The sequence below is a fragment of the Aedes albopictus genome, chromosome 2, assembly GCF_035046485.1.
Source record: "Aedes albopictus strain Foshan chromosome 2, AalbF5, whole genome shotgun sequence".
Classification (NCBI taxonomy): domain Eukaryota; kingdom Metazoa; phylum Arthropoda; class Insecta; order Diptera; family Culicidae; genus Aedes; species Aedes albopictus.
In genome coordinates, this window is record NC_085137.1 from 159,585,844 (window position 1) to 159,605,756 (window position 19,913).

At 44.4% G+C, this 19,913-nt stretch overlaps 1 protein-coding gene across 2 annotated transcripts in view; it reads left to right on the forward strand.

Moving 5' to 3' along the window:
- Positions 1 to 11,270, forward strand: part of LOC109414320 (intermembrane lipid transfer protein Vps13D) — a 49,897-nt gene extending 38,627 nt beyond the window's left edge. For both annotated transcript variants that reach the window (XM_029858829.2, XM_062850637.1), the window contains exons 9-10: positions 5,340 to 10,787; positions 10,852 to 11,270. In XM_029858829.2, the coding sequence (XP_029714689.2) occupies positions 5,340 to 10,787; positions 10,852 to 10,923 (5,520 nt within the window). In that variant the 3' untranslated portion in view covers positions 10,924 to 11,270. The remainder of the gene's footprint in view (positions 1 to 5,339; positions 10,788 to 10,851) is intronic.
- Positions 11,271 to 19,913: the final 8,643 nt, after the last annotated feature.

The window sequence follows — 19,913 nt, forward strand, 5'->3', positions numbered from 1 at the left end:
GCAGAGCTGCAAAGTTGTGCCCATACTTTCTGGGACACCCTATATATGCAAAATAAAGTTGGTAAACTCAGTTTTATTCAAAAACTGGAATTCACCAAAACACCAGTAGTAGGACTAAATGCTATAACTCCTTGAATTACAAGAACACATATTCCAAAATTGAAAAATAGGACGACACTAGATTTCGGTTTGGTAGATCTATCACCGCAACGCAACCCAAAAAGGCGATCTACCCACGCTACGGGCTCCGTTAAAGATCGAGCATCTTTTAAACCCCCTCAATAAGGTGGCCTACACTTATATGAAAAACAAAAATTTCGGAAAATGCCAAGTCTTACCTCCTCAATCAGTTGTTTCGGACTCCCAGAAGCTACGTTCAAAATTTGAGCAAAATCGGTTGAGCCTAAGGGGGCGCTCAAATCGCTTGAAGTTTGTATGGGAAAACTTGGCCAAATGTATGCAGAAATTTTAAGTTTTCGAATTTTGCCGCTAGGTGGCGCTGTTAGCGTTCAATAATCAAACCCTTTGGTATTATTGTAGGTGACTATATGCCAAACAACTTTGTCGAAGACCGCAAAGTGATCCAACGTCTGTGAAAAAAGTTATACCCTAGGTAAAGTGAGGATAAACTTTATTGTTATTTTTCCAATACATGTAAAGGAATAATATCAATAATGAAATCTCAAAACTTTGCCTCACCTTGCCTAGGGTATAACTTTTTTCATAGCCGTCGGATCACTTCGCGGTCTTCAACAAAGTTGTTTGGCATATAGTCACCTACAATAATGCCAAAGGGTTTGATTATTGAACGCTTACAGCGTCACCTAGCGGCAAAATTCGAAAACTTAAAATTTCTGCATACATTTGGCCAAGTTTTCCCATACAAACTTCAAGCGATTTGAGCGCCCCCTTAGGCTCAACCGATTTTGCTCAAATTTTGAACGTAGCTTCTGGGAGTCCAAAACAACTGATTTAGGAGGTAAGACTTGACATTTTTCGAAATTTTTGTTTTTCATATAAGTGTGGGCCACCCTACCCCTCAACCATTCATCCCTCAGCACGGTCGCCTGACACCTTGGATTGGGGTTACCTGTTTGGTGGACTTTTACCCCCGGAACAGGTGGTCCGTAGTGCTATTCTAAGCCGGCAGCTACACGGGCAGTCCTTTGGTACATAGGAAGTTTACGCTTGCATCAATCAAATCATCTATACGGCAAGGAGGCCGTATAGATGATTTGATTGATGCAAGCGTATAGATGATTTTTTTTTTTTTTTTTTTTATATATGTTATATTATCGCCCCATCCGTGAACCTCTAACTTCCTAGGGTTCCTCTTTGGAGCCACCATCATGATCCGCAAGTTTTTTTTTTTATTTAAGCCATTGCAACCAATACTTTGATCCATTGTGGTATATCCCTGTTTAGTTTCGCATTTGTTCAGGACGACGAGTCAATATTTAGGGACACGCCGTTTGCTGATTATGCGAAATACCCCAATTTGGGATGATTTTTAGAATAAAATCAACCATCAAATTGGGATTTTTCAGCCAAATTTCAAAAGGATTTAGAAGACCCTTGTTGAAATATTGTCTTCTACGCACAAAAAGTGCTGGACAGTCACATAACAAATAATGAGCAGTCTCAGTTGCATAATTTAGTTACAGAATCGACACACATCAGATTAACATCGATTAATGTTTTGCCAATGATATCTTGTCGGGCAGAGAGAGAAGGGTGAGAAGCCCAATAGCTATTCTAAGAGATTTTTTTATTTAGATTTAACAGTTTTTCTGCAGTTTTATCATTCGGAGATATGAACTGTTTTGATTGTCTTGTTGTTTTCGTAACAATCCAGTTTGATCGTATCATTTGATCCTCCCATCGTTTTATTTCCATTTGCATTTCACATTTGGATACACCGCAGAAAGGTTCTGGACCTATGAATTGAACTTCTGGACCTTCTATGGCAAGTATATCAGCTTTCTCCGGGCCCACATCCGGGCTTCTTTAGGGCCCTCATAGCCGAGGCGGTAAACGCACGGGTATTCAGCATGACCATGCTGAGGGTGACGGGTTCGATTCCCGGTCGGTCCAGGATCTTTTCGTAAAGGAAATTTCCTTGACTTCCTTGGGCATAGAGTATCTTCGTGCCTGCCACACGATATACACATGCAAAATGGTCATTGGCAGAGGAAGCTCTCAGTTAATAACTGTGGAAGTGCTCATAGAACACTAAGCTGAGAAGCAGGCTTTGTCCCAGTGAGGACGTTACGCCAAGAAGAGAGAGAGAGATCAGCTTTCTCATTACCTTCTATTCCACAGTGGACGGGTATCCAGTACAAGTCAACCTGGTTTTTGGCAGCCAAGTGTTTTAAGAGCTCCATGCATTTCCACACCAGTTTCGACTGACATGTGAATGTTTTTAGTGGACTCAAAGCCACTTGACAATCTAAAAATATGCAAATCCGCGTATGGCTGTATTTTCTCTTGAGACCTACAGATACACACTCCAGAATTGCATATATTTCCACAAGAAAAAACGGTTGTCCATTTTCCCGTTGGTATTGAAATATTCAGCCCTGGCCCGGTAACTCCAACACCAGTGCCATGATACATTTTTGAGCCATCAGTGTAGAAAATAATCGATTCTGGTAAGATATTCGGACCCCCTGATTCCCATACTTGACGATCAGTGTTAACCACTGTCTACGGTGTATCAAAGTTCAGTCCATCCAGTCTTTGTTCATTACTACATTAACGGGAAAATCTTTCAGTATACTGAGATGCCCGAAAAGATTACCTTCCAATAATATAATAGTTCTTCTCAGCCTTATCTTTTCAACTTCCATTTGCACATATTGATGCAGTGGAAGTTTATAGAGAGCCGCATCTAAGGCCTTTGATGGTGTACTTTGCATTGTTCCTGTTATAGCCATACAAGCCAAATTTTTTCTAGTTTTTTTGTGTTGTATGTTGTTTTGTCTTAAGTGCCTCTTTTACTGTTTGCCAACTGAGCTATGTTTGACAAAATATTTGGCCAAACTTAACGAAGCAAATATTTGGCATCATAGTAAACAGTCTAATACTCTAATGGCACCTTTTGGGCACCAAACAAACGATGTATAAACTATCCTGGGTCTTACAATAACCGTATATCCAATGAATCATTTTTGGTTTCAGTCCCCATTTCCTTACAAACGTAGTTTTGCTTACCCAAAGACCACTCGTGCCTTTGTTAATTACATATTGTAAATGTAAGTTCCAATTAAGTTTATTATCTAGAATTACTATCAGATATTTAGCATTTGACGAGTATCGTTGGATAGATCTGTTGATTTCCAAAGTTTTCAAAGTAATTTTTCTTCGGGTAAACGGTACTAAAACTGCTTTTGAAAGGTTGATGTTTAATTCTTTTCGTCGACACCAACGCCAGGTGCAGTTTAATGTAGATTGTATTCTGATTGTAATGATGCTGTCTAACTTTCCAAGCACTATTATAACTACGTCATCTGCGAAACCGATGACTTCAAAGCCTCTTTCCACTAGTGTATTGAGGAGATCATCAACAACAAGTGATCATTGCAGAAGACAATGCCCTGGTAGTCTTTACACTTATTGACGATTCTCCCAATTCAGCAGACACTTTTCTTTTATTTAGCATTTACATTAAATATCCACCTTTTGATACAAGGGTCGAAGTTTCTATTTATCATTGAATTGTCAATGAGTTGTAAGACGCATTATCAAAAGCACCTTCTATGTCAATAAATGCTACAAGTGCAATTTATTTCTTGTCAACCGTATTCTGTAGATTTACTAAGTGGATATCTTTGTAAATATTTAGATTTTATATGTTCGTCTATTATCTTCTTCATAATTTTGAGTATGGAAGACGTAATATCAGTCCCATATTTGCTGGGTTTCCTATTCATATGGGCCAGTTATGCGATCATTGGCAGTATAGGTCTGAAAGATTTTGGTTAACACATTTGTGTTTTGTCTTTTTTATTCGCTTTTGGGATAAAAACAACTCGAACTTGAGTGCATACTTTAGGGGCTGATCACAAACCACGTAGACCAAATTTTGGCCATCTCAGGCATCATATGCCTAAATATTTTTTCCAGTAATATTTTCTGCTATTTCATCTATTTGTTTCTTTGTTTCAATATTTTCATTTATTGTTACATTATTATTGAACTGCAAAATAGATTTCTGGCGTTCTATTTGAATAGGTCGAGTCTACATAGGAATCACAACAAACTTAGGACCTAATTTGAAGGGTCTGCAGTTCCATCTACCGGGTTTCCGCTCGCAAGTCGTCGCATCGATCAAATCATCTGTTCGGCGGGGAGTCTTATCATACATGTTATAACATCGCCCCATCCGTGAACCTCTGACGTCCTAGGGTTCCTCTTTGGAGCCACTATCATGATCCGCAAGTTTACCCGTTTCCCCGATATCTAATAGAGCTAGTTTCAACACAGGTCTTCTGAATATCCCTTATGCTGACGTCCGTCTTTTCCAGTGATAACCTTTTCTACACGTCCACGAACCCGCTGATGACGCGTCGTTCCACTAACAAACAAGAACCAGATCATCAACTTTCAGGTTCCGCGTTTCTGCAGCTCCTACGCGACCATTAGTCAGTCAGCACCGCTCTGCATCGACCACTTTTGTTCTCAGCGCAGGTCCCTCATGATTATCAACCCTCAACAAGTGTTGGTCTCCTCACCGCCTCTCGGAACTCAGCGAATATTGGCTTCACCTCATCGGATATTCGCCTCTTCATCGTCTCTAGGATACCGCATTTCGATCTCCTCGCTTCTCCTCGATCTCCACCAGGGCGTCTCTGGGCCCATAACCTGTTGAAATCACACAATGAAGGAAATGAAGGAAATCTGCAAACATGTTTGTACCTAGATTGAAACAGGATGAGACGCTTAGCAGGCAATATCAGTTAGTGCTTACGGATTGGAGCCTCCCTATCCCTATTTGGTTTTGTAGTTTCAACCCACTGCTCTGACATAATTTTAATAAGTCCACTCTTCTTTCCCAGCAGTTCTCTGTTTCGCAAGAATGGATCGTTGCTCCTGCAACATACGCTAAGATACAATCATCGCTTCTATTCCTATTCCAATAATAGCATTTCTCTTAGATTTGGCGCTAATATCCCTCTAACTCAAGCTGTTGTAGTTTCCTCAGAACCTGTTCCTTCATCTCCTTGATGTTCCGCAATGACCAGCGGGTTCAGACTATAAACTAAAAGTTTTACTATTGCTTATATTTTTGATCTCTTCAAACTGAAGCTACAATTACTTCCCTCCTTCTCTCTTTCCAGAGCACCACCGTAGTATCGTTCCGTCCTTTCGAGTTGGCCAAAACCATGTCAATCAACTTGAACAACTTGGAAGTGTGTTCGTGCGTTCTCGGTGCGGAAGATGGCACCGCTCTGTCCATCATCGATCCCGTCACGGTTAACATGGACCTGCGGCAGGGTGTGCTGGACGTGCAGATGCAGAAGCAGCTGTGCATTCGGCTGTCCTACCACGACGTGAAAATGTTCCAACGGATGCTGGAGTCGTTGCCGGGCCAAACAAAGAATGCTCGGGACAGCAGTAAACAGGCCAGTATGGAAGATGGGGTCGAGAGTAATACGGCGGTGGAAAAGCTGGTTTTGCTTGGGTTCAATCGGGAGGATTGTCTGGAGGCATTGGACAAGTGTCGCTATCAGATTGATGACGCGGCGCTGTGGCTGACGCAGAACTCTGAACCGCAGAAATACGAATCGGTGGCGCAGAAAAGTGGTACTACGGTTGAAGCGATAGAACTGAAGGCACCTTGCATATCGATTTGTGTGATTGACGACTGTCGAGATGCGGATGTGCCGTTGCTGGAGTTGTCCCTGAGTAAGCTCGATTTGAGACAGGAATTGGGTCAAAGCACGATGTCTATGGATGGTACGGATACGGCTCTGGAGGTTTTCTCCCCAACGACCAACAATTTCGTTGGATTTAAGGCCGGACGTATGGTTGGAGTATTCGCTGGCGATTATTACAATCGGGCGCTGAGCGGTTGGGAACCCCTGATCGAACCGTGGAAGGTTGAAGCGCAATGGGGATATTGTTTAGGGCAAACAGGGACCAGCAGAAATTTGCTGAACCTAAGGATTGAGAGCAATGATACTTTAAGACTGAATATTACCAGTACATTAATAGATTTATATCAGATGGTTAAGGAGAATTGGACGCAGGATTATTACAACTCTAATAACGTAAATATGGCCAATAGAAGTCCAGTAAACTACCGCAGACGCACACCGTTTATTCCGTTCGCGATTAAAAACGACACCGGAGTTCGAATTTGGTACACTACCGTAATATCGACGGAAGTGTCGTCGCGTTCAAGTGTTCTAACCGATCCCAACACCCAGTGGACACTTGTCGACCCTGGAGGAACGGCAACCTTTTCGTATGCCACTAAGAGCAAGCAAAGGCATCGAGATACCCACAAGTTTAACCTACATCAGATTGCGGTGCGTGCCGATGGATGGCAAGAAGTGGGACCAATCTCTGTGGATCGGGTGGGAACCTATTTCCGGCACGCCCGAGCCGATATAGTCGACAACTATTCGCAAATACCACGTGCCCGGATTGTGTTTGCCGTGACCCTGGAAGGTTCAGCTCAGAAGCTCATCACGGTACGGTCTGCACTAAAGTTGACCAACAAACTGGATAATCCGGTTCTGGTGAAGATGGAACACCTGTTCGGTCATCTCAGCATTCGCGATTGGCCTGACACCAAGGCGCAGATACTGCACTCGAACGAAGTGCTTAACATCCCGTTGACCCACGTGCATGCGACTCTTTTCTTCCGGCCACTTCCGCAGAACGTTCCACTGATCGAAGAAGTGAATGCCAACAATTCCCGATCGGAAGAACTGAGTAACTCAAGTGATGGGTGGACCCTGCTGCAAAAGTTCGATGTTCATAAGTCCTTCAACAGCAACAACGGATTCCAGTTTACCGACAAAGGCGTCAAATGGAACGAAACTATGGAAACGGGAGAAGTGTACCAGGAGCTGAGAACTTGCCGAGGATTGCGAGATAGGTCTTACCGCATGCTGGTCGCTCTCCGTAAGGAAGGATACCCAACGAGGGACGTGCTACCCGGACATCAAATTACCATTTGGCCACCGCTTCGTATCCATAATCTGTTGCCGTGCGATCTGCTGTACCAGCTTCCGTCTGGATCGCATGGTCGGATTTCCGCCTCGGAAACAGCGAAAATAATAGAATTGGATATAGAAGAGTCAGTGGCGTTGACTGTGACTCTCGACAGCTATCCAGATGCGGGACAGATAAGTATTCCTGCTGGTTTTTACGGATCGGCTGAACAGGACGTGAGATTATTCGATACCAAAGCTAGGATGCTGAGACTGAGGGCATTCATCAACATCGTCAAAGGTCGAGGGATTCAGATATCGATAAGTGCACCGTACTGGTTGATCAACAAAACCGGAATCCCGCTGGTGTTCCGACAGGACGATCTGGACTGTGAAAGTGCCGGTCAATTTTCCGAGAATGAACAAGCCCGAATGATATCACCTTTCATGTTCTCCTTCTCGGATCCGTCTTGCTCTGGATGTTTGACCATGCGACTTGGCAAACGCTTCGGACCATCGGTGAGTTACTGTCAACCTTTCAAACTGGACCAGGGCATCAAACATCGACAACTGATCGGAGGTAGTGAATCGTTCATAATCGGAATTGAGGTTCAAAGGGCGCGTGGTCGATACAACCAAACGTCCATAGTGACCTTCTCCCCACGGTATCAGCTGTACAATCGAAGCTCCTACAAACTTCAAGTGCTGCAGAAGTGCTTTACCACTACGGTTTACGACGCGATTGCCAAATCCAATTCTATAGAAGCGGTTCCCGGATGCCATATAGCTTATCACTGGCCACGTCTAGACAAGGTGCAGGAGCTGTGCGTCCGTCTTCCGGAAATCCAGGAATGCTTGTGGTCCGCTGGAATTCCCATCCGGGAAACACAAAGTCTCTACATAAACATACGAACCGTCAACGGTGCTATGCATTTCCTCAGATTGGAAACCATACTCCAAGGAGCGACGACCTTCATGATCTTCAGCGATGCCCAGTCGCTTCCGCCTCCCATTCGCTTGGACAACTACTCCGAAGTGCCTATCGTGTTCCACCAGCGAGCCTTACCACACGTTGAGAATCACTTGAAGTCGTACGTCAGACCGCACAGTTCCATAGCCTATGTACTGGACGAGCCCCTGGGGTACCAATATCTGCAGCTTGAAGCACCGGGTGGCGATTACCAAGTCTGCCACCTCGACAGGTTTGACGAGTTCCGTTTAACCTACGAAAACTTCATCTACATTGCGTTTAGTCAGACATTTGTGGCCACACCTTCGTTCGAATTCGGCTCCACCAGTGATCCGGAATCGCAACAGCTCGTTCTCGGGGTGGTGGATTCTCGAGTTGTGCTGGTTCGGAAGCAGGCCGGTGATCGGTCGCAGCTCTGGCGGATGAACCACGAGAAGCAATTGGAACACGAAGGATCTACACCACCGAGCGAACCGGGGAAGAAACAGCAACGGTTCGTGTTAGATTTGGACAGGCCTCCGCAGCCGACGCAGTTCATCAATCTGGTTGTTCGACCGGCGAATCGGCAGCGGAAGTCGACTCAGACCTGGAGGTTCACCGAGGAAGGCCGATTGATGTGCGAACATTCGAACATGTGCGTTCAAGCTAGAGGCGGTATTTTCGGACTGCAGGCCGGATCCGAAGCCGTCCTAGGTATGTGCGTGTCGGATACTAAGGCACTAAATCGATTCGGAGTACCGTACGATCAGGCGATCGAGCGTCAAAAGTTGCGACCGGGCTCGGGATGCCTCTCGGTTAGGCACATCATGGACGGTCCGATCAAGTGTATCGAAATCAAGGATGTGAAGAACCTTGCCGGAGGTCCCTTGGCTCTGGATGCCTCCTGGAAGCACGTTTCACACATCCTGCATGAACGAACTGGGAGGAGATCGTTTGAAATGCTTCAAAACAAAGAACAGAACGAGTACAACGTGATCGTGAAGCTCAAAAGAGGCATCGGGTTGTCTCTCATTTCCAACCAACCTTGCGAAGAACTGGCCTACGCCGCATTGGAAGACATTAAAATGCAACTGACTTCTACGCCCAGCGAAGTATCGCTAGATTTTAGCGTTGGCGATATGCAGATCGACAATCAGCTCTTCGAGACCTCCTGTCCCATTATGATGTACACGATCAACCCTTCTTCAAGCAACGACACCCCAAATTCGGCAACGGCGCGATCCCTTCAACTAGACGTCACCCTGCTACCTAGCCCAAACACCAATGCCGTAATCTTCAAGCACTTCCTGCTACAAGTTCAACCGGTTGCCGTCTACCTAGAGGAACGTCTCATTCTTCGAATGATCAAATTCTTCGGTCTCGCCAAAAGCACTACCCTTCCGGCAGCCCTTCCGGACGAATCCGACCACGAAACGCAGAAAATTATCTACAAAGTCTTGGACGCGAACGTGAAGCGCTACTACTTCGGTAACCTGCAAATCATTCCTAGTCAAATCCGGCTGAGCTTCATAACCGCCTCCAAGCTGGCGCCGGAGTTCGCCGAAATCAAGCGCAACCTCGGATTCACCTTCATCAAGTTCGAAGACGCCGTCATCAGCTTTGAAAAGTTCACGCACAAGTGCCACTTTGAGACATTGGACGCGTACCTAAATGCCATCAAGTCCCACTACAAGCAGGAAATCAAATGGCAGGCGGCCAACATTCTGGGCTCGGTGGATTTCCTGGGTAATCCGCTAGGATTCGCCAACGACCTCACCGAAGGCGTATCAGGCCTACTGCTGGAAGGGTCCATCTCCTCATTGGTCAAAAACGTGACGCACGGCATCTCTAACTCAACGGCCAAACTGACGGAAACCATATCGGATGGGCTGGGGAAGGTCGTTTTCGACGACGAGCACGTAGAGAACCGACAGAAGATCCTGGATGTGGCCCTTTCGGGAGGCAGTGGCAGCACAACCGGAGATCATCTAGTAGCTGGATTTAAAGGATTCACATATGGTTTGCTAGGTGGAGTAACTAGCGTTGTCAAACATACCTACCAGGGTGCCGTAAACGATGGGTTCTCCGGATTTGTCACAGGTTTGGGCAAAGGTCTGGTTGGAACGGTGACAAAACCCGTCATCGGAGTTCTGGATCTTGCCTCAGAAACGGCCAATGCCGTTCGGGAGCAAAGCAAGAGCTCTAGTCGTATTCTTCCGGAACGTAAACGGCACCCTAGGGTCGTAACCGGAGCTCCCGGAGGACTTCTTCCCCCGTACTCTAGCATCCAAAGCAAGGGCCAACAATATCTGTTCCTCATCAACAAACGCAACTTCTCCGAGCACTTCATGGCTTACGAGCCGTGTCTCCTGGATACCAAAGACTCCAAAATGCGACTCCTCGTTTCGGCCGAAAACGTGTGGGGCTTCTCCAAGAACGAAGAGACCACAACGATAGTGTTCCAATATCCCCTCAGTGACATCATCTCTTGCCACCCGGTCGTGGTTCCTCCACCAACTTCGTCGGACTCGAGCTCTCGTACCCGGAGGACAACGTACATCGAATTTTGCTTGACACTCCCGTCCAAATCGCTGACCCCAAGCGCACCGGAAATGGTCAAGCGACCACGCGTCCGATGCCAAAACGAGGACATCGCCAAGAAAATCTGTCACCACGTAAGTTTCCTCCAAGCTATTGCTAATGACCCCGAATCATAAGTTTTATTCCATCAATTTTCAGATCAATTTTGCAAAATGCATCTACGACGAACGCGAACAAACGCTCTATTCGAACGCTGTGATTGAAACGTAAAAAAGTGATTTGGTTTCAACCTTATGTAAAAAAAACAATACACAAATTACGGAAAGAATTATACACCCCATCTAATTCGCTACTTTATACATAGAACACAGAAAAAAAAACGGAAACAGGAAAATCAAAAAGAATGTAATAAGTACTCGCTATGCTATTATTTCCCCTTTTGGGGCTGTGAAAGGTTAACATGTTACGTTCTGGGCCGACGCCGTCTATTTATTGGTAGGTACCTTTTTTCTTTTATTTTTAAGGAAAAAGAAATCCCGATTTATAAAATCCCCCACAAAATTCTTTACTGTTGAAATATAAATTATTTTGTAGATGAGAAAAAGAAAATGATCAAATTATTCTAGATACTTATTTTATCTGATCCGAACTTTCCTTTCGTCGATGTGATTTCACTTTTAACATTAATATAAATTGTCAATTATCTTTTCTAAACAAACTTGATGACCTGAAGACTACCGCTTTTGTTTACAATGTACAAAGGTCCTGGAGTCAAAAACCCTGGTCCTTCACTTGCTTTCTAGTTTCTAATATTTCTAAGAATTTCTAAGAATTGTGCAATTTCCCCAAATGCCAGTTGAGTTCCCCGAATACCCCATTTTCCCGGAGAGGGTATACATTACATTCTTGTTCGAAATGATCTTTAACCACAAAATGTTCATGATCCTACGAGAATCGGGTTGTTCAATTATTTATTCGCAAGTAATAACATAATGGGGAGCTCTCAGGCGCAAGGGTGTCCCTGAGAAAATCATCAGCCCCATTGAAGCACAGTACAGGGCATTTTCGTGCAAAGTACTGCATACCTAACGGTGTCTTGTCCGATTCTATCCGGATCGTTGCTGGAATGAGGCAAGGATGTATCCTATTACTGCTACTGTTCCTCATTGTAATCGACGAAATCCTGGTAGGTAGGTAGGTGCGGTAGATGCGACTGATCGTGAACCAAATCGTGGGTTGCTGTGACTGCCCATTACCATATGGAGCATCTAAATGACTTCGATCGCGCCGATGACGTTGCTCTCCTAGCTCAATGGTGCTCTGATATGCAGAGCAAGCTAGATGATCTTGCCAATCGCTCCTCGGCGGCAGGTCTTACCATTAACGTCAACAAGACCAAATCGTTGGATGTAAACAGGTCAACTCTTCCAGCTTCACGGTAGTTGGGCAAGCAGTAGAGAATGTTGAAAGCTTTCAATATCTTGGTAGCCAAATGGCGACCGATGATGGCTCCAAGATCGACATAGGTGCAGGTGCACGGATAAAGAAGGCTAGGGCTGCCTTTGTTAGTTTAAGAAATGTATGGAAAAACAATCAGATTAGTCGACGCATCTTCTTCTTCTTCTTCTACTTCTGGTTGTGCGTGGTTGTCAACCACCCACTGCTAAATGGCACAGCACATTCGCTATAACGCCAGTCGGTTTCTTGTTATGGGAGCAAATTTGATTTGATTGTCATTTTAGTGCATCGTTCACTGGAAGGAGCCATGCAGTAATGACAAGCATAAAAATGTTTTTAAATTTACCATGGCAAAACATGATCATCGACCCATCAACGCTTCTTGTGTGCGTTTTGTTTCTTCTCACATCAACCGGTTCGATAGCTGAGTGGTAGCGTGCGAGTCTGGTGATGTCAAGGTTCTTGGTTCGAATCCGGTTGCCAAAAGAAATTTTTTTTAATTGAAAATCGAGTCCATGGTAAAATTGAAAACATAATTCTGTTGAATTAAAACGAAACTCAGTCTGCACAAATTTAGTGGCGTTGTGCATTTAAATTGACCCTCAGAATAGTAATTTTCACCGCAAGCTGCCGTTCAGTGTTGGGACATCATATGTTTATTTTGATTTCTTTGAGAAAGTTACATATGTTTTTCAGAGTTTCTACGTTCTTGTCGTCATACGCTTGTTGGATTGAGTAAAAAGGGTCAAGATTGTGTTTATCTCTGGGTATTACGTGTTTCACACATTGGAAAATTATGTGCTCCGAAGTGTTGAGGCAGTCACACAAATCGCAGAACATCTCGTCTTTGATCATCATCTTGCTCAGCCAGAAAGGCGAGTAGTCATGGCCCGCTAGCAGTCGGTTGAGGGTCCTCGTTTCGGTGTTGGTGAGTGGTAGGTTGTGAAACCACGATTTGGTGTTGATTGTGGTTTGAATCTTAAAGAATTTTCTTCCTTTACCGTACTCTTGGGTGTAGTTCAAGTACCACTGTTGGACGTCTGTAGAAATGGCTTGTTTGATCGAGTTGTAGGCGTCGTGAGGTAGAATCCTATTTTGAATGGATTCGTTAGCGTGGAGTCCCGCCTTGGCCAGACTGTCGGCGATCTCATTGCCCTCCAGTCCAACGTGTCCTGGGATCCACTGTATGCAAGTGTTTTGTGAGGCTGCTTTCTCTATGATTGCTTGTATGATCTCGTCTCTTTCTGTCTCTTCCAGTTGACTACTGACGAGTTCGCAACCCGACTTTGAGTCAGTTAGAATAACCGCATTCTCAATATCGTTTTCTTCCAGGTACTGTAGTGCTATCAGGATTGCCTGCAGCTCCGCTGTCATTGTACAAACCGAGTTCTGTAGTTTCAAGCTGAGTTTAAAACTACTTGTTGCGTCGTAGATTCCTATGCCACAAAGTTCGTCGTCCTTTGAGGCGTCCGTGTAGATTTTCCTATGGTTTTTATACATTCCATGTATTTTTCCCAGAGCCAGCTGTTTAAGTATTCTTGGGGACGTATTCGTTTTCGTCCATGCACCGTCGTCTATTTCTGCTTCGATCCTCGCTGTAGTTCTTTGCTGCACCGACTTCGTATGTGTCACTTTGTCGAAAATGTCCTTGTATTTTTCGAAGATCTCCTCTTGGTATGTCAGCTTTTCCCCGTTTCCAGCATTCAACTCCAGTAGTTGTGTCCAGACCAGGGATTGGAATTGTGCATGTTTTATTAGCTCTTTGGCAGTTGTTAGCTTCCTACGGAACTCCAAAGGAGGCTGACTGGCAATGGCGCATAGCGTGTTGATTGGCGTCGTTTTAGAGCAGCCTGTGACCCTTCTTAGGCATACGTTGTTAGTTACAGTCAGTTTGTTTAAGTTGCTCTTTGCCGCGTTTGCATATGCCGAAGCACCGTAGTCGAGATAACTCCGTACTATAGAATTGTATAGTAGGTTCAGTGTTTGCGGGTGTCCTCCGCATTTTGTGGCACTGATGACCTTCAACATGTTTATCCTGTCGGTTGCTCCCCTTTTCAATTCCCGGATGTGAGCTCCAAACGCTATGCTCCGATCCATAGTCAGCCCTAGGTATTTGTGAGTATTTACAGTTTCTATGTTCATGCTCCCGATTTTCAGGTTCAAGGTCTTTTGGTTCCTTTGAAAGAGAATTACTTTGGTTTTGTTCTCATTTATTTTTAGGTTCAATTGCTCAGAACTGGTTTTAAAGGTGTCAAGAAACCTTTGAGCCCGACATTGTAGCTGTTCCCTAGTTTCCCCTGCTACAATTGCCATAAAATCATCGGCGAATTGTACCAGGATGACTCCTTCTGTTGTTGCTTCGTGTAGTTGTGCCGTGTAGATGTTGAACAACATCGGTGACAGCACGTCCCCTTGTGGCAGTCCGTCACCGACGCTTCTTTCGACTAACCGCTTTCCTACCTGTATTTGCACAATTCTGTCTTGGAGGAAGTTCACAATCCAATTTGTGATTTCAGCTGGAGTTTCATAGCCATACAGTATTCTTTCTAGAGTCTCTGTTTTGACCGTATTATAGGCGTTTGACAGATCAATGAAGATTGCCCCTGTGACTTTTCCTTCCCTTTTTAGTGAGTTTATACTGTTAATAACATAGTTCAAACATGTTGTAGTGGAGCTATGCTTCCTAAAACCGAAAGATGCCGCTGGCAGAATTGAGTTTTCTTGTACGAATTTGGTTAGTTCTGCTAGGACCGCTGAGTTGATCACTTTCAATGAGCAGTTAAGCATTGATATTGGACGCAGGTTTTCCACAATATTCGGATCCTTCCCCGGCTTGGGTATCGCGATCACCTTAATCTTTTTCGTGTCGGAATCGATTCTTCCCTCTTTCCACATACGATGCAAATCTTCTATCAGCTTGTCTCTAACCTCCCTTTGGACGCTCCTTAGTACCTCGTAGCTGATTCCATCCGGACCAGCTGCCGATGCTTTCTTTTTTCTGCTTAAGATATCGTTCCACTTCGTCACATTCATAATGTCGTAATCTACTTTCACACTTATTTGTTGTTCCACTGGTTCACTAAACGGAAAGTTTTTATTCAGAAATTGAGTAGCTGCTTCTTCCTCTTCATGTACAATGTTAGGCTGACTTCGTTTCTTCCTTTTTCCCGTTAACCCATTAACTTTTTTCCATAACTCTTTACTACTCGTACTGGGATCTATTCCTTTGACAAATTCTTTAAACTTTTCTCTCATTGCCTGGTTTTTTTCCCTCGTGAACAACCCTTCTAGTCTTTTCATTTCTATCAGGTCACTTAACGTTCCACTCCGGTTAAACTTTGCTCTAGCTTCGTTTTTACACTTCCAAGCTTCTTCCACTTCTTCATTCCACCAAAATTTTGGCTCAAAGCGATTTTTTTGTTTTGCCTGTTTCAGAATTGTTTTCATCTCCTGTTGTAAACTAGCTAACCCATCTACTCGCGTTTCGTCTAACTTCTGTACTTCCTCTTTCACTTTCTTCCGGTTTAAGAAAAAACTAACCTTTGGCTGTTGGTCCCTGGAGATGACGATGTGGCCTACCAGATGTCTGCTACCTATCCCGTATTGCAAGATTTCCATGCTCGTGTCCTGATACAGACCCGGAGACACCATGACCAGGTCGATCGTCGATGGTCTTTTATTCAGTTGCGCTGGTATGAAAGTTGGTTCGCCGTTGTTTAGTAAGATGATATCTTCGTCGTTGATGAAATCAAACAGCACTCCTCCTTTAGCGTCCGAGTGATGTTGATCCCATAGTCTGTGATGTGAGTTGAGGTCTCCCCCAATCAACACCGATCTAAACCCTTCCATTTTCTTTGCCAAGCTTGTTTGTAACCATTGGTCACAATTACTACTCTTGTTGCCTCCAACACAAGTAAAAACAAAATAACTTTTTCCCTCCGTGTAAACCAATTTGAATGGAGAGTGAGTGGCGTCTCTCACAAGTCGAACTGACAGATGAGGCACTCACGCCTCCCTTTCCCAGTAACTCAGTATAAAGGTAATAATAGTCAGAGTGTTAAGCGTTGCGAAGCAAACGCTTGTCACTCCAAAGAAAAGTCACATATAGAGGTCGGTAATGTACATTTATCAAGATGATATTTATCAAGGCAGAAGGTATTAGAAATGTCAACCTCCGGGATTTGCCCGAAGTTTGCCCTTCGTATTTTGACAATTGCTTAAAACTACTCAGCCGAAAGGAAATCCCCTCTTTTCTGTTCGATCCATTGGACGAAGTAGCAGTGCGCGGCGCGTTAAAGTGTAATTTTCCAGGTTGAAACGTTTGAATATTTTATTATAATAGCTTATTAATTCAAATTTGTGTTTTTTTGTAGAAGAAGTTAAAAATTAGTACGGCAAAGTTTTAAAATTACGGAAGTGAGCTTAAAAAGAAAAATTTAGTACGGTTGGTGAAAAGCTAGTGAGTCAATTGTAAATAGTTCCTAATTAAAATTTCTATTGTAGTACGTGAAAACCTATTGTGTACAGAAACGCTATTGTGTTAAAATCGCTATTGTTAAAACCTAAGAAACTAGAAAAAGGTAATTGTTTAAAAAGATCATTATAAAGAGACGTCACAATAGGGAGGCTAATGCCAATATGGCAGGTCCACATCAGGGCCTTTTTCTTTTGGTTTTCCGGAACAAGTTCCGGCTATTTTCGCAGAAAGCTCCAACCCCGGTCGGCCAACCATCAGTGCGCACGATCAAAAGCCCCTCGCTATAGGGGTCGTCCAGCTTGTCAAGATCGGGACAGAGAAGTTTCAAGCCAACCGACGGGAGCATCTGCGTTTTCCAAGCCTATTGTTCTCTGGCATTCCGCCATTGTGATTTGGGGCGGTGATCCCCAGTCCGCCATTCCGAGTCGGCCGTTTAGAGTCGAAAATCTTACAACCGGTGGCAACCGCCATCGCTGCCATCACCGTCAGACCTCCGCAGGTCGATTACGCCAAGAGAGCAGTGTAGGAGCATCCGCTCGCACTGCTAGGCCCCCGAAAACCAGCTGTAATATCCGGTGGCAACCGTCATCGCTTCCATCATCATCAGTTAGGCCTCCTCAGGTCGTCAAGCCAACCCAGCATTGCCATCGTTCTCCTGTGGTTCATCGGTGGCAACCGCTATCGTTCTCCGTGAGAATCCCTTTGGCCCTTTCGCCGGAACAGCAGTGTCGGAGCATCGGCTCACCTGCTAGGCCCACGAAGTTACTCCGAACCACCACCAACCAAGCCAACAACGACACCAACCCAGCCAACAACGTCACCCCCAAGCCAACAACGACCACCCCACCCGCCGTCTGCGCCTCCGTCAGGGTAACACCGGCTGGACATGCTGTACTACAGTGACCAGGAACATCATCTGGGCATGAAGCCCCTGGCAAGTACTCCCTATTAACTATTTGTGACGTCAGTTAGGGCCCTTTAGGGACAAATAAACCCAAACATGTTATTAAGTTGAAAGGTGGTCGCTTCTTCTTTATACAAAGGCGCATCCTTGAGCTAATAAGCTATCTTTTTGATTTTCGTATTTCCGTGCTCGAAAAGGAGCAAGCAAACCTCGTCTTCCTTTGAACTGGCTGAAAATCGGGTTTTTCCTGTGCTTTTGAGGTATAAAGTTGAAATACCGGGGTAAGTAGATTTTGAGTGTACATTCCACCCCTGTGACACGTGTTTAGTTTGCACCCCTTATCGCTGATTAGTGAGTTACCATCGTAGACGTTAAAGGGAAAGAGAGATACGTTCTTATTGGAAAAACGACCCCGAGATCTTATTTACGTTACAGTGAGGGTCGAAATGTTTCAATTGGCGCCCAACTAAAAGGATTGTAAATTCCAGCTACATTTTCCAATCTTTCCCTATCACGGGAGGAAAAAACATTCGTTTAATTTGCAAACGTTCTTCTAACGATTCAGCTGTTCAGTATTGCTTATACTGGTTCAAATCTGTTCACATTCCGTGGTTACTCGAAAGCTGTGAATTGTGAAAAATTTAAAATTCGAAAATGGATCTTGATATCCAAACACAATATTCCAATCTACTTGTGCATCATCTGGAGAGGCAGGAAGTAGAACATGAGTTGTTGATTAGAGCAGTACAGTTCGAAGCAAAAGATAGTCAGGCAGCATTGCGGCGGCGTTTGAGAGACCGTCTGAGGGAAGAGAAGGGTTCCAATGCTGCTGACATTGACCTTACACGATGCAATAGGTCCGTAGATGAGGAAATTCAGATAGTAGACTCTAATGTTCTCTCCATCCGAGAAATATTAGAAAATAAGGTGTCGTTTGACGGGATCAAAGATACTCTGAAAACCAGATTGGTTCACTATTTTGTTCGTTGCATTCGTCTTCAAGAAATAGCAGATGAAGACAACGATCTTGAGGACTTGGACAAATTAAAATGTTCCATACGGAAATTGATGAATGATTACTTTTCTCCTTTTTCATCAATCCCTGCGGTTCGCACGGAGATGTTGAACGAGATTGTTCAGACTCTATCCAACATGAGCATTTCTCAGGGTTCTAACGCGGTTAAGCGAAAGTCTTCGGAAGGCGATAGTAGGATAGAGGAAGTTACTGGGAGATTAGGTGAAGCTTCGGGTTCGAGTTCGCGTAGAAATCTGAAATCGGTTGCAGCGGAAAGGGCTAGTTTGTCGCGGGTAGATGAAGAAAGAGTTTTGAGACGATTCCATTTAGATGCGTACCAACCCGACGCGGAAGAACCGGATGAGAGTTCCGAGAGTAGCGATAGTTCAGCGAAAAGTTCCTCAAGTGACACTCCGCGGTCGCGTAAACCGAAAAAGAAGCGTAGTCGTAGGGTAATGCGGAAATGTAGACCAGTGTCAGAGTGGAACCTTCGATATGACGGGAAGGATAACGGACAAGGATTAATGCGTTTCATACGGGAGGCCGAGTTTCTCGCGAATTCAGAAGATATTTCGAAAAAGGAACTTTTCAGATCCGCCATTTACCTGTTTCATGGTCCGGCTAAAATCTGGTTCATGGCAGGCATGGAGAACGAAGAGTTTGAAACTTGGAACGAGTTAGTGAGGGAAATGAAGAAGGAATTTCTTAGTCCAGATCACGACCACGTTTCGGAGATTCGCGCGATTTCTAGGAAGCAAGGACCAAAAGAAAAGTTTCAGGATTATCTGAATGAATTGCAGAAGATCTTTAACTCCTTGACTAAACCGGTGTCAGAAGGAAAGAAGTTCGAGATTGTTTTTCGTAATATGCGATCCGATTATAAAGGATACGCAGTCGCGTCTAACATTGACAATTTAGTCGACCTCAAACGATTCGGGCGAAAATTGGATGCCACATTCTGGTACAAATACAACACTATCGCGGAAGAGTCGACGCGTAATCGAGCTAACATTAACGAAGTGCGTACCGGAACAAAACCGAAATCCACACCTGAAAATGATAAGAAATTCGTTAAGACGCGAAATTTCTACCGAACCGCGAAAACTGATTTGTCTGAAGATGAAAAACCCCCTAAGAAACCTCGTGAAGCTCCAAAACAAACTCCAGAATCGGAAAATAAGCCTCAGAAGACTCCGGATGTCTTAAAGATGCTGGTGGATAGTTACCGTCCTCCTACGCCTGGAATGTGCTTTAATTGTCGTCTGGAGGGACATCACCAAAAAGAATGTGATCGTCCAAGACACAAATTTTGTGGGCGTTGCGGCTTTCTGAACGTAGACGCTAAAAATTGTCCCTACTGTGCAAAAAACGCCCAGTAGACCGTCTGTTGGGGCAGGCTGGTCTCG